Source organism: Coregonus clupeaformis, chromosome 16, assembly GCF_020615455.1.
Source record: "Coregonus clupeaformis isolate EN_2021a chromosome 16, ASM2061545v1, whole genome shotgun sequence".
NCBI lineage: Eukaryota > Metazoa > Chordata > Actinopteri > Salmoniformes > Salmonidae > Coregonus > Coregonus clupeaformis.
In genome coordinates, this window is record NC_059207.1 from 43623980 (window position 1) to 43648253 (window position 24274).

The following is a 24274-nucleotide window of genomic DNA, read 5'->3' on the forward strand; positions in this document are numbered from 1 at the left end:
AGAATGGGCTCCAATAGGAGAGTAGTACAGTATAACAGTGGGGTTGAGAGAGACTGGTTTCCATATTAAATCCCTGAAGATGGTTATTTAACTAAACCTAACCTGAGTATCCTCTGTAATACAGCTCAGCGATGTTCATCAAACTAAGGTTCTCTGCAAAAAAAGCATCCCAATAACGACAACGACAAAGCAGTAACACACAGAACCCTGCTACTAGTCACAATGATGAATAACACAGGCAATAGGGGAGTCAATTGTACTGAAAAATGAACAGTACATATAAAAGGAGTGTTGGTCTTAACCGCAGAAGCCAGCCAATGAGACAGAAAGGATTAGCAGAGTCACCTTGAATCAGCAGTGTCATTTTGCCCAGTAAAATTGTATTATGGGAGCTGGAGCCTGGGCGGTGATTTGTGGCCTCCTGACAGAGCTTCAGTGTTCATTAGGCCCTGTGGAGAGCAGCTCAGAGACACACTGGACGGACACAGAGACACACACACACACACACACACACACTTGTTAATCAAAAATACGAAAAAATATACAATTTCAGCATTTATAATTTTACAAAATAAGGACACACCTCTCAGTCCACCAGAATCAGAGCCTTCTTCCATTGGATAATTTAGTAAATCCTTGCTTGACAGTTCCCAATTAACTTTTTTCTTCCCTCCAATCGGCAATGTATATTTTATGCAGCTGTATTATGAAAGAGTGCAGCCAGGGCGATTAAGTAAATCCGTGATATACTGTAGGTCTTGGTTTACACTTTGATCATTCACAATAAATCACTGCAGGGTTATGTTGGGGTCACATTCCTGCTAACCTAATGTAGCAGGCGTAAAAGAAACGCCTGAGCGGAAATTCTTTATTTCTGATCCTGATGAGAGGGGAGGTTCTCTTCTGCACTATTCAACCAATCCAGTAAATGTGGAGGAGGAGTTAAGATGGAGTGTCGCCTTGTTAACGTCCAAAAGCGTAAGTCGCGTCACAGGCTCTTTTTTCCATTCGGTTGTTTCCACCCTGCTGAGGGTGCCCTCTTGCCAACCCAGGCCTCCTCTGACTGGGAGGGTTTCCCCCTGTCCATTGTGTGTGTGTGTGTCCTAATTCATGTGTATGAAATCAGTGACCATGCCAAATCAATTTCCTTCGAACACACAGTGTGTGTGTGCGTGTGTGTGTACATTATGCTGGTGACACAGAGGCCATTTGCCTTCAGTGTTTCCCATGGATCCTCCTCATGCATGGATTTAAGGATGACACTACGGTTCCGCTTGGGTCACCACACCTGTTCTTATATACTAGCGCTTTATTTAAAGACAAATAGATTTTGTCCAGAACCTTGTTAATTAGCTTCTTCTCCAAGAGAATGATCATGAGCACATTTCCTGTCTCTGTTTAAGGCCTGAGACTGAAGGAGACTCATGAAATGTAGAACAGGGGAGCTCTCCTGGAAATGTAATATACTTTGTGAATATAAATTGTGTAATACGGCCAAAGCCATTTTCTTTACATCACTCAAGCAAATGTTTAAAAGGAAAAGGAGCAGGCATGCAGGACAGCGAGCAAATGTTTAAGAGAGTTTGGTGTCTGTGCTGTTTTTCTGCAACACCTGTTTGTCTGGTTATGAATGCAGCTGTGGAAACTATCTGAGTTATTCACCTTATCTGACTGGAACCTCTCTCTCTCTCTTTCGCTCTTTCTCTCCCACCCCCCTCTCTCTTTCTTCCACAGCTTGACCAATGAACACCACAGCCAGTGAGGGTAACTTCCTGTGGTGACTGCAGACTTCAGGGTTTTCCCTGTTGCATCTCCAGACCCACCACTCTGCTCTGCTCCCAAACCTCTCTGCCGGATTCCATCCATCCCCCTCCGCCCCCTTCCTACCCCCCTGTACTCCCACCCCTGAACCTCCATCAGAGCTAAAATGGACGACAGCTACGAAAACAGGACTTCCTTAGTGAAGGGGGCCAAGGACATCGCCAAGGAGGCCAAGCGGCACGCTGTGAAAAACGTCAACAAGGTCGTGGACAGCGCCACAGACGAGTACTCCCAGCGCAAATACAGCCGTTTCGAGGACGAGGTGGACGAGGGGGATGACTTTTACCGTAACCCTCCCAGGCAGGACGGAGGCTACAATGACAACGACCAGGCCAGTGACGCCAGCGACGCCACAGAGGGCCATGATGATGAAGATGAGATCTACGAAGGGGAGTACCAGGGAATCCCAGCGGCCGAAGACAGGCGGGCCAGGGAGGGGCAGGTGGCTCTGGGGCAGCCCGTCACAGACAGCCTGAAAGACCGTAAGGAGCTGGAGCAGGAGAGGCAGGCGGACCAGGAGGAACTGGCCCAGCAGTATGAGCTGATCATCCAGGAGTGTGGCCACGGCAGGTTCCAGTGGCAGCTGTTCCTGGTGCTGGGCCTGGCCCTCATGTCGGACGGGGTGGAGGTGTTCGTGGTGGGGTTCGTTCTGCCCAGCGCCGAGACGGACATGTGTGCTCTGGGTGGCTCCAACTCCAGATCTGGATGGCTAGGTAAGCGGTTAGGGGTGTGTGTGCGTGTGCGTGTGCGTGTGTTTAAAACAGTAGTGCTTAGCAGTTTCTGTAAGCTTCTGTAAAATCACAACAGGATTAAATTACTGTTGTCCACAGAGTACAGTGTAACGGTACGTTGGTTTCTGTGTCTGTGTTGAGGGACTAGTTTTCCCAATGTGTTCACTTGGAGTCACAATAGTCCAGATGGCTGCAGATCTGTAATCCATCACTACCAAGTCTGACATGACACGTGTGTCCAGGGGCTGCCTGTGTTAATGTCACACATGGAATCAGTCAGCCGCCAACCCCCTGCACAGTGAGACATGGCACTACTACTTTCACTGCTCCATGCTCTGCTTCCCTTTATTAATGTCCCTTTCCCTCTCTCTCTCTCTCTCTCTCTCTCTCTCTCTCTCTCTCTCTCTCTCTCTCTCTCTCTCTCTCTCTCTCTCTCTCTCTCTCTCTCGCTCTCTCTCTCTCTCTCTCTCTCTCTCTCTCTCTCTCTCTCTCTCTCTCTCTCTCTCTCTCTCTCTCTCTCTCTCTCTCTCTCTCTCTCTCTCTCTCTCTCTCTCTCTCTCTCTCTCTCTCTCTCTCTCTCTCTCTCTCTCTCTCTCTCTCTCTCTCTCTCTCTCTCTCTCTCTCTCTCTCTCTCTCTCTCTCTCTCTCTCTCTCTCCTCTCCTCTCCTCTCCTCTCCTCTCCTGATGAGGTGACCCAGGCTGAATGTGAGTTTGTCTGTGTGAGTGTATGTGTATTGTGGAGTTACTTTGACCTTGTTGGAGTCCAATTGGGCTTTTCCAGGATAATTATACTTAATTACAGCCAACAAACAGTGAAGTATGAACTTTACAGGTGCCATGGCAATGCTGTATCCATTCGACATTAAAAAGACTACAAGTAACTTAACTGCTGTTGTGTTGTTGAGTTGAGCTCAGTTGTCCAAGTATAGGTGATCATCATCAGATGTGTTTCTTTTTATTTCGTTTTGTCATTTTTATTTTTCAGAGCGGGGTTACAGCTACAAAAACATTACAATAAATGCATACAAAGATAACCCCAACCCATTTCTCCCCTCAGTCCTCCCTCCCACCCGGAAACCATGATTTTCTGTGGAATATTTACATTTTATTCATTTAGCAGACGCTCTTATCCAGAGCGACTTACAGTTAGTGAGTGCATACATTATTATTTTTTCATACTGTGGGAATCGAACCCACAACCCTGGCATTGCAAGCGCCATGCTCTACCAACTGAGCTACATATCTGTGCATTTTGTAAAAAAAACAACACAGGTGTCAGTGCTTTGATGGTTAGTTAGTTCAACCTGAGCTGACTTAGTTTCCATGCAGACCCATCGCAGGGAAACATTAATAACATCCCAGAGACTGATGCTTTATTCTGATTAAATTACAGAATAAAATTAGGACCTAACAGGATCCCACAGGAATCTTAACTGCTTCATGGGAACGAGAGAGGAATGAGAGGGTCATGATGGGAGGAGAGGATAGAGAGAACAGTGAGGAAAAAGAGAAGGATAAAGGGGAGAGGCAAGGAAGGGCAGAGAGTGACGAGAGAGTGACGAGAGAGTGACGAGAGAGTGAAGAGAGAGTGAAGAGAGAGTGAAGAGCGAGTGAAGAGCGAGTGAAGAGAGAGTGACGAGAGAGTGACGAGAGAGTGACGAGAGAGTGAAGAGAGAGTGACGAGAGAGTGAAGAGAGAGTGAAGAAATAAATATACAGTACCAGTCAAAAGTTTGGACACACCTACTCATTCAAGGGTTTTTCTTTATTTTTACTATTTTCTACATTGTACATATGGAATCATGTAGTAACCAAAAAAGTGTTAAACAAATCAAAAAATATTTTAGATTTTAGATTCTTCAAAGTAGCCACCCTTTGCCTTGATGACAGCTTTGCACACTCTTGGCATTCTCTCAGCAAACTTCACCTGGAATGCTTTTCCAACAGTCTTGAAGGAGTTCCCACATATGCTGAGCACTTGTTGGCTGCTTTTCCTTCACTCTGCGGTCCAACTCATCCCAAACCATCTCAATTGGGTTGAGGTTGGGTGATTGTGGAGGCCAGGTCATCTGATGCAGCACTACATCACTCTCCTTCTTGGTCAAATAGCCCTTACACAGCCTGGAGTAATGATCTGGCGCCGACGAAGATGGCGGCCTCGCGACTAGCTCTTAGGAAACTTTGCAGTATTTTGTTTTTTTATGTATTATTTTTTACATTATTAGCTTAGAAAGTGTTTTGCATCATTACATACAGCCGGGAAAAACTATTGGATATCAGAGCAGCGGTAACTCCCCAGCATTACGACCAGGAATGCGACTTTCCCGAAGCAAATCCTTTGTTTGCTCTCCCCAGGGCAACTGAACTGATTCCAGCGGCTGACCCAAAACATCGCCGGCGGAGGAGAGGCACTCGGAGCGGCCTGCTGGTCCGACTTAGGAGGCGTGCACACCACCCACCGCTTCCAAGTATTCTACTCGCTAATGTTCAATCTTTGGTTAACAAAGTTGACGAACTACGGGCAAGGATTTCTTTCCAGAGAGACATCAAGGCCTGTAACATACTCTGTTTCATGGAAACATGGCTCTCTTGGGATATTCTGTCAGAATCGGTCCAGCCAGATGGGTTCTCAGTTCATCGCGCAGACAGGAATAAATATCTCTCCGGGAAGCAGAAGGGCGGAGGTGTGTGTTTCATGATTTCATGATTCATGACTTGTGGTGTAATTGTAGTAACATAGAGGAACTCGAGTCCTTCTGTTCAACCGACCTAGAATATCTCACAATCAAATGCTCCCAAGATAATTTTCTTCGGTTATAGTCACGGCCGTGTATATCCCCCCTCAAGCCGATACCACGACGGCCCTCAAAGAACTTCACTGGGGACCTTATGCCAACTGGAAAGCTGAAATCCTGAGGCTGCATTTATTGTAGCCGGGGATTTTAACAAAGCAAATTTGAGGACTAGGCTGCCGAAGACCATTGCTATTCAAACTTCCGGAATGGTTATAAGGCCCTCCCCCGCCCTCCTTTCGGCAAATCTGACCACGACTCCATTTTGCTTCTCCCTTCCTATAGGCAGAAACTCAAACAGGAAGTACCCGTGCTAAGGACTATTCAACGCTGGTCTGACCAATCGGAAAATAATTTTGACATATACACTGAAACAGTGACTGAGTTTATCAGGAAGTGTATAAGTGATGTTGTGCCCACTGTGACTATTAAAACCTACCCTATCCAGAAACCGTGGATAGGCGTCAGCATTCGTGCAAATCTGAAAGCGCGAACCACCGCATTCAACCATGGCAAGGTGACTGGAAATATGGCAGAATACAAACAGTGTAGCTACTCACTCCGCAAGGCAATTCAACAGGCAAAACATCAGTATAGAGACAAAGTGGAGTCGCAATTCAACGGCTCAGACACAAGACATATGTGGCAGTCACGGACTACAAAAAGATAACCAGCCACGTCGCAGAGACAGACGTCTCGCTTCCAGACAAGCTAAACACCTTCTTCGCCCGCTTTGAGGATAACACAGTGCCACTGACGAGGCCCACTACCAAGGACGGTGGCCTCTCCTTCTCCATGGCCGACGTGATTAAGACATTTAAGCATGTTAACCCCCTTAAGGCTGCCGGCCTGAGAGCATGCGCAGACCAGCTGGCTGGTGTGTTCATGGACATATTCAATCTCTCCCATTTCCAATCTGCTGTTCCCAAATGCTTCAAGAGGGCCACCATTGTTCCTGTACCCAAGAAAGCAAAGGTAACTGAACTAAATGACTATCGCCCTGTAGCACTCACCTCTGTCATCATGAAGTGCTTTGAGAGACTAGTCAAGGATCATATCACCTCTACCTTACCTGTCACCCTAGACCCACTTCAATTTGCTTACCGCCCCAATAGATCCACAGACGATGCAATTGCCACCACACTGCACACTGCCCTGTCCCATCTGGACAACAGGAATACCTATGTAAGAATGCTGTTCATTGACTATAGCTCTGACTATAGCATTCAACACCATAGTACCCTCCAAGCTCATCATTAAGCTCGAGGCCCTGGGTCTGAACCCCGCCCTGTGCAACTGGGTCCTGGACTTCCTGACGGGCCACCCCAGGTGGTGAAGGTTGGAAACAACATCTCCACTTCGCTGATCCTCAACACTGGGGCCCCACAAGGGTGCGTACTCAGCCCCCTCCTGTACTCCCTGTTCACCCATGACTGCGTGGCCAAGCACGCCTCCAACTCAATCATCAAGTTTGCAGACGACACAACAGTAGTAGGCTTGATTACCAACAATGACGAGACCGCCTACAGGGAGGAGGTGAGGGCTCTGGGAGTGTGGTGCCAGGAAAATAACCTCTCACTCAACATCAACAAAACAAAGGAGATGGTCGTGGACTTCAGGAAACAGCAGAGGGTGCACCCCCCTATCCACATCGACGGGACCGCAGTGGAGCTTCAAGTTCCTTGGCATACACATCACCGACAAACTGAAATGGTCCACCCACACAGACAGTGTGGTGAAGAAGGTGCAACAGAGCCTCTTCAAACTCAGGAGGCTGAAGAAATTTGGCTTATCACCTAAAACCCTCACAAACTTTTACAGATGCACAATTGAGAGCATCCTGTCGGGCTGTATCACCGCCTGGTACGGCAACTGCACCGCCCACAACCGCAGGGCTCTCCAGAGGGTGGTGCGGTCTGCCAAACACATTACCGGTGGCAAACTACCAGCCCTCCAAGACACATACAGCACCCGATGTCACAGGAAGGCCAAAAAGATAATCAAGGACATCAACCACCCGAGCCACTGCATGTTCACCCCGCTATCATCCAGAAGGCGAGGTCAGTACAGTTGCATCAAAGCTGGACCGAGAGAATGAAACACAGCTTCTATCTCAAGTTCATCAGACTGTTAAATAGCTATCACTAGCACATTAGAGGCTGCTGCTGCCTGTTGAAATCACTGGCCACTTTAAGAAATGGAACACTAGTCACTTTAATAATGTTTACATATTTACATTTACATTTTAGTCATTTAGCAGACGCTCTTATCCAGAGCGACTTACAGTTAGTGAGTGCATACATTTTTCATACTGGCCCCCCGTGGGAAACGAACCCACAACCCTGGCGTTGCAAGCGCCATGCTCTACCAACTGAGCTACATTTCTATAATATTCTATAATATTCTATAATATTATTCTGTATCTTAGTCCATGCCGCTCTGTCATTGCTTGTCCATATATGTATATATTCTTAAATCCCATTCCTTACTTTTTTTGTGTGTATTGGGTATATGTTGTGAAATTGTTAGATATTCCTGCACTGTCGGAGCTAGAAGCACAAGCATTTTGCTACACCCGCTATACCATCTGCTAAACACGTGTATGTGACAAATAAAATTTGATTTGATTTGATTTGGAGGTGTGTTGGGTCATTGTCCTGTTGAAAAACAAATGATAGTCCTACTAAACCCAAACCAGATGGGATGGCATATCGCTGAAGAATGCTGTGGTAGCCATGCTGGTTAAGTGTGCCTTGAATTCTAAATATATCACTGACAGTGTCACCAGCAAAGCACCCCCACACCATCACACCTCCTCCTCCATGCTTCACGGTGGGAACCACACATGCAGAGATCATCCGTTTAGCTACTCTGCTTCTCACAAAGACACGGCGGTCGAAACCAAAAATCTCAAATTTGGACTCATCAGACCAAAGGACAGATTTCCACCGGTCTAATGTCCATTGCTCGTGTTTCTTGGCCCAAGCAAGTCTCTTCTTATTATTGGTGTCCTTTAGTAGTGGTTTCTTTGCAGCAATTCGACCATGAAGGCCTGATTCACGCAGTCTCCTCTGAACAGTTGATGTTGAGATGTGTCTGTTACTTGAACTCTGTGAAGCATTTATTTGGGCTGCAATTTCTGAGGCTGGTAACTCTAATGAACTTAACCTCTACAGCAGAGGTAACTCTGGGTCTCCCTTTCCTGTGGCGGTCCTCATGAGCGCCAGTTTCATCATAGAGCTTGATGGTTTTTGCGACTGCACTTGAAGAAACGTTCAAAGTTCTTGAAATGTTCTGGATTGACTGACCTTCATGTCTTAAAGTAATGATGGACTGTCGTTTCTCGTTTAGTTTCTCTTTGAGCAGTTATTGCCATAATATGGACTTGGTCTTTTACCAAATAGGGCTATATTCTGTATACCAACCCTACCTTGTCACAACACAACTGATTGGCTCAAACGCATTAAGAAGGAAAGAAATTCCACAAATGAACTTTTAACAAGGCACACATGTTAATTGAAATGCATTCCAGGTGACTACCTCATGAAGCTGGTTGAGAGAATGCCAAGAGTATGCAACGCTGTCATTAAGGTAAAGGGTGGCTACTTTGAAGAATCTTAAATAAATCTCAAATAAAACACTTTTGTGGTTACTACATGATTCCATATGTGTTATTTCATAGTTTTGATGTCTTCACTATTATTCTACAATGTAGAAAATAAAGAAAAACCCTGGAATGAGTAGGTGTGTCCAAACTTTGACTGGTACTGTATGTGGGAAGAGAAGGGGAGAGGGATAGATGAGATGAAGGGAGGAAAAGGACTGATTAGTAATGATATAGCAGAGGGAGTGGAGGGGGATGTAGGAGGAGAGGGAGCAGAGAGGGAGAGCAAGATGGAAGGAAAGACTTATCTTCTCAGACTCAACAGACAAAGAAAGTACCTCACCCTATCACTTTCCACTTCCTCTGTTGTCTTACTTTTCTCTTTCTGTAACTCTCTTTCCCTTTCCATTCTCAGTCTCTCTCCCTTTTGTTCTCCCTCCTCTTTTTTGTCTCCTTCATTCTCTCTTTACATCTCTCCCTCCATCCTCCTTTCTACCACTTCCTTCCTTCCTCCCCTCCCCTCCCTATCCCTCTCTCTCTCTCTCTTCCTCCCTCCCCCTGTCTCTCTCTCTGTCTATGGTAGCCAGCTGGCAGGCTGTGAGTATCTGCGTGGTACAGGCCAGGGGCAGCTGAGCATGGCTAAACTGCAGTGAGATCGCAGTGCCACTGCAGAGATTACACTACTCACTGCTACCGCAGTGTTGTAGAGTGCTGTGGGGTGGGAGAGCGTGTAAGTGTGTGTAGTGTGTCTGTGTGTGTAGTGTGTGTGTGTGTGGGGGGGGCGCTCTTATCGAGCACTCATTGTATCAAAATACTTCACGCCTATCTGTTCATTACCCTTAATGCAAGGGAGCTTAGAAGCATTACTTAGCTGAAAGAGTCATTCCATTGTGCTTGCACCCCTGGCCCCAAGATAAGTATACTTTCATAAAGATTTCATTGAAATCTTTGCTACCCCCACCAACCAAAAATATGACAAAGAGACCCAATCTTTTTTCTGCAGAGGTGGTGGTTTCCTTACAGCAAAAGCGGGGGCATGAATCCCATCAAGCCTGACCTGATGTAGTACAAATGTGATTACACGTTGCTCAGTGTAAAGGAGCTGAACAGAAGAGAGGAGAGGAGGGGAAAGGAAAGAAGAAGAAAGATATAGGAAAGAAGATAGGAAAGGAGAGGAGTGGAGGACACAAGCAGAGCAAGAAGAGCAGGGAGAGATCAGCACAGTGGGAAAGAAAGCGGAGAAGAAATAAAAGAAGATCAGAAGAGAGGAGAAAAGAGAGGAGAGGTAAAGAGAGAGTATGAAAACAGTAAAAATAAATAAATACAGGGAATCGACACACCGTTGTTTACAGTGACAGAGTTTGCTCCAGACAGGCATGCCGTACGCCCCTATATGCAGTATGAATAAAACAGGGCAAGCGTTTTGTTTGGCGCTGAAACAGTTTGCCCCTCTAAGAGTGAAGAGCATCAAAGCGTGAAATCGGAAAAGAGACCATGATGCAGCTGAGTGCTCTCACTACTCTTAGGGGGCTCCTCAGGATCTGACAGCACAAAAAACACCACCACCACGCCCCCCTCTCTCTCTCTCTCTCTCTCTCTCTCTCTTTCTCTCTCTCTCTCTCGCTCTCTCTTTCTCTCTCTCTCTCTCTCTCTCTCTCTCTCTCTCTCTCGCTCTCTCTCTCTCTCTCTCTCTTCACTTCCTCTCACACACTCTTTCTCTGAACTCCCTTTCCTCTCTCTTTCTTTCTCTTTCTTTATCTCTCACTCTCTTATTCTTCACTCCTTTCATATTTTTCTGAACTTCTCTCCCTCGTTCTCCTCTCACTATCCTAATTTTCTCTGCCCTTTTCTATTTGCTTATATCCTTCTCCTTCTCTATTTGCTATTTTCTCCTCCCCTTTACTATTCTTATTTTATTATCTCTCTCTTTTTGCCCTTCATTGTCAAGTTTACAAGATCTCAGGAGCTGCTGAATCATGATACTTAACTGGGTGTATGTGTGTGTTCTGCCGCGCTGTTCAGCTCCAGCACCTCTACCTTTATGGTTTGTGTCGTGGTGTGTGTCTGACTGTTTCCTGAATATTTCGGTGTTTTGGAGATGTGTTTTGACATATCTATGCTTTGGGACAGTTGTGTCTGAGAATTCTGATGCAGGGTGTTTTTTATGGGACGATGTAGAGTTTCATTGCCATGCAGTTAACCAGTCCCAATACAATCACCCAGACAGTCATGTTGTTTCAGAGAGACCCTCTTCTATCACCACCTCCTGCTTGGCCACAGATCACCTCATCATCACAACTCTCCTCTCTCACAGCTTCTCGCCCCCTCCAGGGAATAGAAACACACTTTCACCCTGCCATTCCCCAGCTGTTCTACCAATCTCTCCCTCCACCAGCCTTCTGGGCCATAGCCTATAGAACTAGACGTTTTACACGTGAATAGACTCGGACACCCAGGCTTTGCTCACATGGTTTCTATACGGAAGGTGAGGTGAAAGCCTGTGACAGAGGATAACATGAAATGACTTGACCCTCTGTTGGCCTGCAGCTTTGAATGAAGCTGCATTCACACACAGCCAAGCTAAATCAACACAACAACAACTATCAGCGGTTGATAGTGCAGGAGCCCCCCCTACCCCCCATCTCTCTCCAATGTCCCCTCTCTCTCGCATCCCATCCAGTGAATCAGCCATGACAGGACAGGGAGTGGCTACAGATAATGGGGAGCACTGAGCCACTCTGACAAATGGGCTGTCTGTCTCTAGGCTGGCCTTAACTGAAGGGTGAATGTCTATTTGGCCATATCTATTCCTGTATGTCATTTAGACTAGCAGTACTGTATGTATTTAGTAACCATGTGTAATATGTGTAGAATGAACATTTCTATATGCACTAGTATTATACTCCTTAGAAAGTGCTCTGTCAACTGCTGATCCCTTCTGCAGAACAGTTTGAGCAGCCTAATAATTGCTTGGGTTCTACGGGAGCAAACTAGCGCCTAGCAAAGTGCCTGGTCATAAAAAGAGTAGCAGGGGGAGTGGGACTATAGTCTGTAGACTAGAAGCTGCACATTTAAAGATAAATATATTGTCTGAAGTCATACAGCTTTTATGGGTACTTGTGTGGCTGAATAGCATATAGAGGATGCTAGCATATAAATATAGGTTTTGCAGAATCAGTACAGCACTCAACCATGTGTAGCTGGCTAAATGCTTCTAGACAGTTGGTGAATGGGACGCTAGAGTATTTCAACCTAGTGATACTGTAGATGTCTTTCCCCCGTGATTCACATGAGTTCCTGGCGCCAGTGCTGAGATAATCACACCCTCAGATGCTGTGCAGTAAAACACACAGCAATCAATACATGAATGAGGTAATTGGACATCCTCTAGGGGCTATTAGACAGTATGATCATGGTTCAACTGTTTCACTGTTTTATAAGATATCTATAAGGCTCCTCTCCATCATTTTGAGCCAGAAGGGTTATTTGCGGGGGAAAGGGTTCTTCCTAGAACCATAAAGAGTTCCCTTATGGGTAGGGCTGGGAATTGCTAGGGACCTCATCATACAATATTATCACGATACTTAGGTGCCGACATGATATGAATTGCGATTCTCACAATTCTAGAAGTATTACGATTAGATACCATGATTTTATTGAAAATTGATGTTCCAAACATATTGCATATATGTCTGCTGCAGAGAGACAAGAGAGAGCATGAGAAAATGAGTTTTGATCAGTCATGGAGTAAAAGTGCTGAAAACATGTTGGCTCACTATTAAAGAAGATGGAGAACAAGCTATATGATACAGGTACAGCCGACTAGCGCTAGCTAACGCTAACTAGCAAAAAATAAATGTACATATTTATAAATTTTTTACAAATCAATACTTAGTCAAAGTATCAATATTATATCGTCCAAAAAACAATAAGCGATATGTAACTGTATAGATTTTTTGATTCTGTAATGGCTGGCTTCAGGGCTGTTTCAAGATGGCCGAATGGCTTGCTGACTCTCCCCAAATCCTAATCTCAACCATTAGATCAGGGTTCTTCAATTCCGGTCCTGGAGGGCCGAAACACTTCTGTTTTTTATTTCTACCTGGTAGTTAATTGCACTCACCTGGTGTCCCAGGTCTGAATTAGCCCCTGATTAGAAGGAGAGGATGAAAAACAGAGGTGTTTCGGCCCTCCAGGACCGGAATTGAAGAACCCTGCATTAGATCATAAGAAATTACCTCAGATCAGTGACTACGGCAAAGTGTGAATGACCCCAGTTTGACCCCTGCAGTAAGAGAGTTAAGTCAGATCCCCATCTATCCACAACAGTGGGGAGATGAGACCTGAATTAAGTCATAAAACAAATGAGGTGTATCTTGCTATACCCTGAATTGAAATGATTTGGACCAGACATCATCGCCTCAGGCTAAATTGTATCACACCATGTGTAATCAGAATATGGCCTAATCTATCTGCAATCTGTTGTTTATTGTCATAGCGACTGACATCTAGAATACAAATGACAGTGCTATTGTAATGAGAGAGCTATCCTTTTGACTCCATTTTCTGTTTACTCGTCGGTTTCTTATGAAAAATTAAGTATTTAGATGGTGTCTGAGTCCTCTTAAGGAATCATGTTTGACGAAAAAGCATCTTTATACCAGTCTCTTGACCAGGTTTTCACAGCATTCATTCTATCAATGCATGAAATAATTAAATCCTAGAAAGATTCAAAATGGATTTGTAGGCCATACCAGGACTATGGCTAAAGGTGGGTACTGTGAAGACTTGAGAAGATGAATATCTTCCTTAGATTAGAGAAGAGCAGGGTACAGTAACAGTACTTTGGCATTAATAATAGAGAACAATGTCTCACAGTGTTCCAGTCAATGACCAAGATCATGATCATCAGTGGGTGAAATCGATGCTGTTTTGTTGGAAGATTGATTCCTCTCCAGATGAGAGAGATTAAAGGGGAGCAGAGATAATGTCACCCTGTACAATGCCTTCAGAAAGTATTCACACCCCTTGACTTTTTACACATTTTGTTGTGTTACAGCATGAATTTAAAATGGATTAAATTGAGATTTTGTGTCACTGATCTAAACAATATACCCCATAATGTCAAAGTGGAATTATGTATTTAGAAATGTTTACAAATTAATAAAAAATGAAAAGCGGAAATGTCTTGAGTCAATAAGTATTCAACCCTTTTGTTATGGCAAGCCTAAATAAGTGGTCCTCTGTAGCTCAGCTGGTAGAGCACAGCGCTTGTAACGCCAAGGTAGTGGGTTCGATCCCCGGGACCACCCATACACAAAAATGTATGCACGCATGACTGTAAGTCGCTTTGGATAAAAGCATCTGCTAAATGGCATATTATTATTATTATTATTATTATTATAAGTTCAGGAGTAAAAATGAGCTTAACATGTCACATAATAAGTTGCATGGACTCACTCTGTGTGCAATAATAGTGTTTAACCTCTTAAGGATCTGACCTTTTTTTCAATTTTCACCTAAAATGACATACCCAAATCTAACTGCCTGTAGCTCAGGACCAAGGATATGCATATTCTTGATACCATTTGAAAGGAAACACTTTGAAGTTTGTGGAAATGTGAAATAAATGTAGGAGAATATAACACATTAGATCTGGTAAAAGATAATACAAAAACAAATGTGTTATTTTTTACATCATCTTTGAAATGCAAGAGAAAAGCTACAATATAATATTGCAGTTTAGGCGCAATTTAGATTTTGGCCACATTCTTCATCCCATTGATTCATGTTACACTAGTGGGTCCAGGTCTATTCCATTCTGTATTTACTCATCACATCACAGTGGGAGTGAGAATGGGCTGTGTTTTACGGTAGGGACTTCATCCCATAAATCTTAGTTATATTGTATAACTCCTTATCATTCTGACACGTGACAGGAATGTAATAGTTCTTGGTGAATGTAATAGTTCTTGGTGAAACTATGTATGAAGTGTTCCCTTGGGATGTGCAAATAATTAAACACAAACTGAAAGAAAAGTGGAATCTACAGTATAATTTGGGTTATGGTTGGGGCAGCAAGGCAAGAGAGATACTTTGTTATTCCTGCATGAGATATGGTTTTAACAGTCAAAAGGTGACATGATAGAGCAGGATTTATCAAGTTGTTATTCTACCAAGCCATCTCCACTCTCAGGAGAAGTGGAATTTATTATACAACACAGAGTCATTCAACAGATTTGGTGATTACATTTTCCTATTGATGAACGATCATCGACACTAATGGGCCTTCATGCTGCTCCATACTTTACTGTGACAATCTTATACCCTTTACTTTAGCAGCTAGAGCCCACGGAGTGGCCATCAATCCTAATGGTTGAGTCCCAAATGGCACCCTGTTCCATAGATAGTGCACTACTTTTGACCAGAGCCGTAAGGGCCCTGGTCAAAAGTAGTGCACTAGAAAGGGAATAAGGTGCCATTTAGGAAGCACAAAATGTCTCCTGGCAGCAATGTGACGTCAGTTAGAGAGGGACTAGAGGTGATTATGACATTGCATATTAAAATAGCATGGGATATATATAAAATAAATGTACCAGTAATGTCCACTGTGTTCTGCTGAAGATGATGTGAATCTACCATTAAGATTAGCTTTAAGAGTTATCCACCAGTAAACAACTCTTATCTACACAGTCAAATTCACACAGTATTTGTTGATTTGTTTGAAGGGCCGAAGACAATTGGTTTGATAATTGCTTTGTGCTGTGAAATAGATATGGTTTAAATCTAAAGTCTCTCTCTGTCTCTTTATCTCTCTCTTTATCTCTCTCTCTCTCTCTCTCTCTCTCTCTCTCTCTCTCTCTCTCTCTCTCTCTCTCTCTCTCTCTCTCTCTCTCTCTCTGCAGGCAGTATTGTGTACCTGGGAATGATGGTGGGGGCGTTCTTCTGGGGGGGCATGTCGGACAAGGTGGGCCGCAGACAGTGTCTGCTCATCTGCATGTGTGTGAACGGCTTCTTCGCCTTCCTGTCCTCCTTCGTTCAGGGTTACGGCATCTTCCTGCTCTGCCGCGTGATCGCAGGCTTCGGGTGAGTTTGTCTGACTGGGGTTACAATGGCGATGGGGTACTGAATTATCATAATAATCCACACTAAACAAACAATTAGAAAAGCGAATTCCAAATTATACTGGAGATTAAAACATTTATTGTGAGTTGTGACATGAACAAGAGACTAATGACACTTGACTCAGTTTGGTCCAATTTACATAGCTAGCTACAACCATGATGAATCCTTTCAACTTCTTCATCAAATGGCCCTGCAGTTCTATGTCGTTAACTCCTTCATTCCCATAGAGACTGCTTTTCACAGTAGATAGTCATGAATTCATTATCTTTTGTTGTAAATAATCTGTTTTGGTTTCTTGAATGAATATCCAGTTGTAGACCCCTCTGTTAACATAGACTAACTCTGATATTTCACCCACGTAAACCCTAAAGGTTTTACTCACTCCTATCTATATCCAAAATAATAATAATAATGTGTGACTAGTAGTGAATGTGTCAATCACTCTCCTGTCAGTATGGCAGTATGCACCTAACATCCATCATGAAAGTATTTAGTTTAGACCAACTAGGCTATATCAGTGATAACAGGGGATTTAATATAGGGGATGTGAGTCTTTTGTAAACATGTCTGTGCATCTTCTACTTGGAGTGGATTAATGCTTTTAACATTGCAGGTAAAATGCTTTACAAGTCTCAAAAACAAAACAATTAGCAGAAAATAATTCCTCTCATTCGTCAAATTCATTTTAAAACAAACAAAAAGTGCACAAGAATTATAAAAGCAATATCTCAACAAACAACATTCAGTCCTTTCTTTCATTCTTGCACTCTCTGATTCTGGTGTCTCATTCAATCAGAGGTTTCCCCTGGCTTGACAAATCCTAGGGATGTTTCCTTAGCCATCACCATCGTCATGCCACACTGGCTTTTGGTCTGCATTTAGTGAAAGGCTCTGTGACAAATGATTGTCTGAAATGTGCTACTGGGGCAGTTAAAGGCAGCTTTATGATGGACAAGTGACATTGTATTTGGAAACTACTGTACTAGCCCCATACAACCTTCCTGATCTCGTGAGCTTACTTTCTATTTCGCTACACAATGAAAGGAAACCAAAGCGCAGCAGTCAGGATAGTGGATCAGGCTACTACTTTACAGCCCCATTTCTGAATGTCCATATTGTTATTCACTGGCTGCATGGCCTCTAGCCTCACATGTCTAGGAATGTAAGAATAGAGCATTGATTTATAGAGAGAAATCATTGGAGGGGTGTAACTGTCCCTGTCAAGAGCTAATTTACTAATTGCATCCCGCCCCTCTCCCCAGAGGGACTCAATGTAATTGAAAAGGCTTGCCAGCCAAACTGCCTTCTGTTGGAGTCATGGAGGACTGGCTCCAAGCCTAATGGTTAACTGGAAAGCCAAGGAAATGCCCTTTTGGCAAAGTTGGCTTATTTTGAGGAACATTGTTACAGTATTTGTTTCTATTGTCTACTTTTACAGTAGTAAAAACTGTTCCAGCTGCGTCACATCTGAAAAATACAAAAGGTTCCTCAGAGAAAATAGAGGCGCCACTAAATCTTTTTTTTAAATAACAAAATAACAACCGTTTTTTTGTTGTTGCAGCAATGTACTATAGTTATAGTTAATTTACATGGGTCAAATGATTTGTAGGTGTTAAGAAAATGTTACCTTCCGCAGAATCCGTGTGGCTCTACTCGTTGTCCTATGGCATGTCATCTTCTGGTGCATTGCGCCACCAAGTAATCAAGCAACTCATTGTCCTGTCCTTGTCTCCTTCAGAACAGGGGGAGTTGTACCCATAGTCTTCTCCTTATTTGCGGAGGTGCTGTCCAGAGAGAAGAGAGGGGAGCACCTGAGCTGGCTCTGCATGTTCTGGATGATTGGAGAGATCTATGCTTCAGCCATGGCCTGGGCCATTATACCACACTACGGTGAGTAGTACACTGTAATACCACACTACATTGAGTAGTACACTGTAATACCACACTACATTGAGTAGTACACTGTAATACCACACTACATTGAGTAGTACACTGTAATACCACACTACATTGAGTAGTACACTGTAATACCACACTACATTGAGTAGTACACTGTAATACCACACTACATTGAGTAGTACACTGTAATACCACACTACATTGAGTAGTACACTGTAATACCACACTACATTGAGTAGTACACTGTAATACCACACTACATTGAGTAGTACACTGTAATACCACACTACATTGAGTAGTACACTGTAATACCACACTACATTGAGTAGTACACTGTTATACCACACTACATTGAGTAGTACACTGTAATACCACACTACATTGAGTAGTACACTGTTATACCACACTACATTGAGTAGTCCACTGTAATACCACACTACTGCACTACGGTGAATCACCAGGACTAGTTATAATAATAATAATATGCCATTTAGCAGACTCACACAGACAGAATGAACACATCATAGGCATTTTAGTAACAAAACCTTCTTGGTTAGATGGTTATGATGCCCCTGAATGTGGTAGAATTGTTTGACATTGTATAGTTTGCAAAGTAAAAAAAAATCTACAAATGGGACACAAATGTTAAAACTTACTGCACAAATCCAGGTTGGCAGAGTATAACCAGCGGATGTGAACGTTTAGCTGTAACCGTGGGTGAAGGTGCCAGTTTGCCCTGCTGGCACATGAACTAATGTAATCTAAGTGGCTGCAGACTGGGAGAGGGACAGTTTAAGTGATTAATGTAGGCCTGGAAACCATGGGGATACACACACAGGCACACATAGGGATATTTAAAGGATGAAGTCGTGCCAGTGGGAGATAGAAGGCTGTGATTTACGACTGCTACACTGGAAACAAGCTGCACTCATCAATAAAGAAAAGAAGGGAAAGGCTTGAAAATGTTATTTCCTCTCTCTCTTCCTCACACTATATACATCTCTCTCTACACCCGTCTCTCTCTCTGAGCCTATTTCTCTCTGTTCATCTTCTCTTTCCCTCTCACTCTTATTTCTGTCCCTCTCTTTCCTCCCCCTCTTTCGCTGTCTCCCAATGTCTCTTCCAACCACCTCTTACTGTCCCTCCCTCTCCCTCCTCTCCCTCCTCTCCCTCCTCTCCCTCCTCTCCCTCCCTCTCCTCTCCCTCCTCTCCCTCCTCTCCCTCCTCTCCCTCCTCTCCCTCCTCTCCCTCCCTCTCCTCTCCCTCCTCTCCCTCCTCTCCCTCCTCTCCCTCCTCTCCCTCCTCTCCCTCCTCTCCCTCCTCTCCCTCCCTCTCCCTCCTCTCCTTCTCTCCGTCTGGGAATGTTCTTCTTGATCAAGCATAATTAGGTTTTTCTTCTTGCTCCAACTTAATGGGACAAAGCTGCAGCTAGCCATGATTTATGGTGGAGTGGTGTTTTAGTCCAGCCCTGGGTGACGTCAGTGAGGGGCTTCTGAAAAGGCAGCATGGAGGATATTTCACTGTGCCGGCCGCGCTGAGCCACTGAAACGCCTGTTTGTACAAATACTGACTGCACTGTAGATATTGAAGGCAATGATACGTGAAACAGTGGGGGTTCATTTAAGATTTCAGATCATTGAGCTGCTTTTAGGAAAATCCACTGTTTCTCTCTATTGTGCAGCGTCTATAGAGGAGGGCTACACACACACACACACACACACACACACACACACACACAATCTGATAAACCTAGCGAGTCTCACTGAGAAAGCTCTGCTGTCAGGTCTGCAGATATCTCTTTGAAGGCATGGTAGTAAACCCACTCTGCTCTCATTCTTCCTGACACACACTCTCTCTTTCCTCTCTCACTCTACCTCTCTCCATATCCCCTCTCTTTCTATGCTTTATCTCCCTCCCCTTTATCTCCCCCCCCTCGCTCCCTCCCCCTCTCTCTCAGCGTGCCTTGCATACTCCAGCACTTTTGGATGGTTTTTATGTTCTCTCAAACTGCCGCAGTGCCCGCCAACAGCGATATGGCCGAGGAGCCTGAGGAGTAGTCTTTTGTCTAATACAGAAACAGATAATGATGGATTACCACACATCTACCACCTCATTGGTGTTTAATACTCCATTAAAGCTCTTTATACACCTCCTCATTTGTCTTCAACACTCTGCAGCTCCTAATGTCTTCTAAATCCCCATGACAAAGACACAGATGGAGACCCCAGAAGCCTGAAACCTGAATCAGCCTGCAGAGATCTCTGTCATACTGCAGCCTTTAGTTACACAACTAGTGCTCTGGTAGGAGGTAGACATTGTCTGTGTCCTAAATGGCACCCTATTCCCTTTAGTGCACTACTTTTGACCAGAGCCCTATGGGGGCTCCCTACAGGTCCTGGTCAAAGGTAGTGCACTAGGAAATAGAGGGGATGAAGACAATCTCACTCTGTATCAACTTCAACATATTCTATGATATAACACCTTTATAATATGGAAGTTATAATCACATGACCTTGTTATTACATGCCATGACTGTTAATATGAACCACACCTTTTACTTATGGTAAATTACATAATGCTGTTGGAATGCATGAAAGTTGCTATGAACTGTTATGGCTTGTTATGACAGGTTCATATTGACATCCATATGAAGGCAATGCACTTAATCAACATTTTGGATAGAAAATTGTCTTGAAAAAGACTGCAGTGTGCCTCCTGCAGATGTTTTTCAGGTTCACTTTCTTCAGCCAATGGAGACAGACAGAGGGAACAGCAAGGAGGCATTCTTTGATTTCCCATTAAGGAGGGAGAGTTTGAAGACAGAGCGAGAGAGCTACACACTCCTGTTGTTCCCAGCTGTTACACTTTCCCTCATTCCTAGTTCCTTTAAGAGCTGCCTCCTCATGATTGCGGTCAGTCGATTCGTTTTCATGCTGATATTTGGAATCTCTCTCTCTCTCTCTCTCTCTCTCTCTCTCTCTCTCTCACACTGCATCCATACACTTAGTCAATGATGTACATAATCCCATAATGACAGCCTTTCTTCCTGCTTTGAACATAGTTGGCTTGATTTCCACAGTGGTTGATAAGCCGTGGTATCAATCTGCCATTAGATTAATTTCTAGCAGTAATTTCCTTGCAATAACATTAACATCCCACCCACCTCCTCACTTCCCACTCCTGTTGATGGATAATGGTGTTATTCCCTCAAATCGTGTTCAAACGGAAAAGGCATGATCCAGAGGAAGAGACATGGGAGGTCACGACTAACATGACAAACACCCCTCTTCTCCCTCCTTCCCCAAATAGGAACAGGGAACATAAGCACACACACACATTGCATTAACCCTCTTACACCAACGTACACCCACACACAGAAGGTTTTCAGTAAGAATATACCTCCTCATTGTTTTGGATTCACCCTGTTACTGTAGTTCTCAGCTACAGTGTTCATAGTGTACATACCGCATGTGGATTTGTGTTAATTCTGCTTCTATTACGTTGTCTGTATATCCTGCTTATCGTCTGAATATCCTGTTTATCGTCTGTCTGTATATCCTGCTTATCGTCTGTCTGTATATCCTGCTTATCGTCTGTCTGTATATCCTGTTTATCATCTGTCTGTATATCCTGCTTATCATCTGTCTGTATATCCTGCTTATCGTCTGTATATCCTGCTTATCGTCTGTCTGTATATCCTGTTTATTGTGGCAGCACCATTTCACCGAGTCAAATTCCAAATTCCTGTACATACAAATGTATTTGGCGAATAAAGGTGATTCTGAAAAGATTTTGACTTTCTCGATGTTCCATCACATTTTCAGGAAGATCCATTAAAGTGGGCAACAATTTAGATATTTATAAACCATTTCACAGAATGTATGAAACATACATTTAAGGGTTTGAAGGGTTCTACTCTGCCTAAGGGAAAGCACCATGAAATTACAGTGCTGTACATGGGTAGTTCAGTGTTGAGGCTAATATTATTTACATGGCTGTGTACTATTACAATGATTGAGGATAGATATAGTTGAAGGCTTTAGCAGCCGTTTCCAGCTCGAGGACATAATTAGTCCGGCACGTTCCTCTCCAATGGCGAAGGTGCATAAAGATGGAGGAATTCAGAGATTACAATGTTTTTACCACAGAGTTCTTAAACTACGGTGCACAACATGGTCCAATGTGTCAGTAAATTAGCACAATCTAGTTTTTAGTTTTTTTAAATTGCCGCCGTCTTGGAGCTAGAATTGGGATCATGTATACTGTGATAATGCCGATACAAAAAAAGAGTAACGAAGAGCAATGTACAATACGGCGAATATAGCAAACGAGGCATTTGTGGTAAGTACATGGGGACCGCCATCTTTATGCTCCTTCGCTATTGAATAGTCCAGAAAATGACTGTGCTGAGATGTGTCATTTAGAGAGGGGAAATGGAAATTGGTTGTGTGCGTGCGTGCGTGTGTTTATGTATGTGAGAATACGTGTGTGTATGCGTGTGTGTGTTGCTGCTATGAAGATTAATGGGACATAGTCTCTACCTGTGGGATGAGATCAGGTACAACATGATTTAAATGTCCTTTCCTTCCCTTTTCTTTGTGTGTTGCACTTCCCTCTGTGTGTGGTCTTCTGGAATGAACACCATATAAATTGTGCAAATAGAACAGATGTCACATCACCCAGGGAAGCAACAATCAGTTGACCACAAGTAACTTAAAAGACCCACTCCTGTGACATTTCTGAACTACTATGAATGGAGACCGAAAACAAGCTAAATACTGTATGAATTGAAAAATCAAAGCTCCCTCTCTTGAGAATATGACCATTATGTAAAATACGCTGATGTGTTCTCTTGTGTCTGATTGTTTGATGATGTATTGTGTGTGATTGGTTGCTGATGGGTTATCTTGTGTGTGATTGGTTGCAGGCTGGAGTTTCAGTATGGGTTCTGCCTACCAGTTCCACAGTTGGAGGGTGTTTGTGGTCGTCTGCGCCCTGCCCTGCGTCTGTGCTGTCGTGGCTCTCACCTTCATGCCCGAGAGCCCCAGGTTTTACTTGGAGGTAAAGTAAAGCATTATGGGAAATTGGGTTTTAGGGAGAATGTCTGCCACTCACAGGCGATGTCAGTGTATGTGGGCATGCATGGCCAGCTTTTCAATTAAATAGTTCCAGTTCTGAACAGTATAGGCAACTAATAGAATGTAGACCAATCCCAGATAGGCATATAGCCTAGTTAATCAGTTATTTAAGTCTGATGATAGTGCAAGGATTGGTTATCATTAGCCTAGGGCCCTATAGCATCTCTTTCCTCAGAAAACCATTGAACAGAGTGCATTATCCTAGGTTACTATCATGTTTAAGCGTGTTTGTGACAGGGGGTGCTGAAGAGTATTTATTTATAATAATGTGGGCCTGTGTCCACCCAGGCCCACACATGCCTATGCCCCTGGTTTGTGAAAGTTGGAAATGCTTTGTTCTTCAACAGAAAGGTCTATGTGGCAAACAGTGAGTCAGCCAATAGCTTCAGCAGCAGAGGCCTGGGCTACACATTGCACCCCATTTCGCATGTTTTGTCTGCGATGGCAAATAATAAGCTAATAATAAGCTAAAGGTCCATGACAGTATGCTACGCCTGTTACTGTAGGATAATAACCCTTTGAAGTAAAATGAGTCATCTTTGTCGTGACTCCTGTCATCTCAGCCCATCTCCTCCTGTGTGAGCATGGCTGTCACGGAGGAGCGCTCCCGGTTCTCTCTCCATTAATCCCGTTAATTCCCCCCCGTTTCTCCTCCTGTCAGGTGGGGAAGCACGACGAGGCTTGGATGATCCTCAAACAGATCCATGACACCAACATGCGAGCGCGTGGGCAGCCGGAGAAAGTCTTCACCGTGAGTATTTTCCTGCCTCGGCTCATGCTTTCTCCTCACAGTAAAAAACTAATCGGTTTATAACCGCCAGCGCTGCGACATGTTTAAATCTGTGCGGAGGATCATATCTGTGATATGAAAAGGTTTTGTAAAGTATTTTGTGTCGTTCAAATACCCGATGCCCGAGGCGCGCCTGGAAACAGCACCCCAGTCAATCCACAGTCAATCCACATTTAGAGCTTTACATTTGGAGTCAGATTTCCTGTCTCTGAAAGTGAACTAAAGCCCTTGCAAACCTCATGATACAACTAGCCTATATTTTCAGATGCAGGTTTTTGCTGCTAATGCAATAGCATAAGGGCTCAATAAATCTTGCATTGCAAAACTTGCCTATCAATTTGCCTAGCTTACCTTTTTCCATGGGAAAATCTAATT

At 43.8% G+C, this 24274-nt stretch overlaps 1 protein-coding gene across 2 annotated transcripts in view; it reads left to right on the forward strand.

Annotated features, from left to right (window-relative positions):
- sv2ca (synaptic vesicle glycoprotein 2Ca) overlaps positions 1–24274 on the forward strand; it is a 40605-nt gene that overhangs the window by 11001 nt on the left and 5330 nt on the right. Inside the window, exons 2-6 of one of the 2 annotated variants that reach the window (XM_041901237.2) lie at positions 1735–2534; positions 15853–16033; positions 17811–17962; positions 22899–23032; positions 23771–23860. In XM_041901237.2, coding sequence (XP_041757171.1) covers positions 1928–2534; positions 15853–16033; positions 17811–17962; positions 22899–23032; positions 23771–23860 — 1164 coding nt within the window. In that variant the 5' untranslated portion in view covers positions 1735–1927. The remainder of the gene's footprint in view (positions 1–1734; positions 2535–15852; positions 16034–17810; positions 17963–22898; positions 23033–23770; positions 23861–24274) is intronic. The other variant, XM_041901238.2, reaches the window with a different exon arrangement.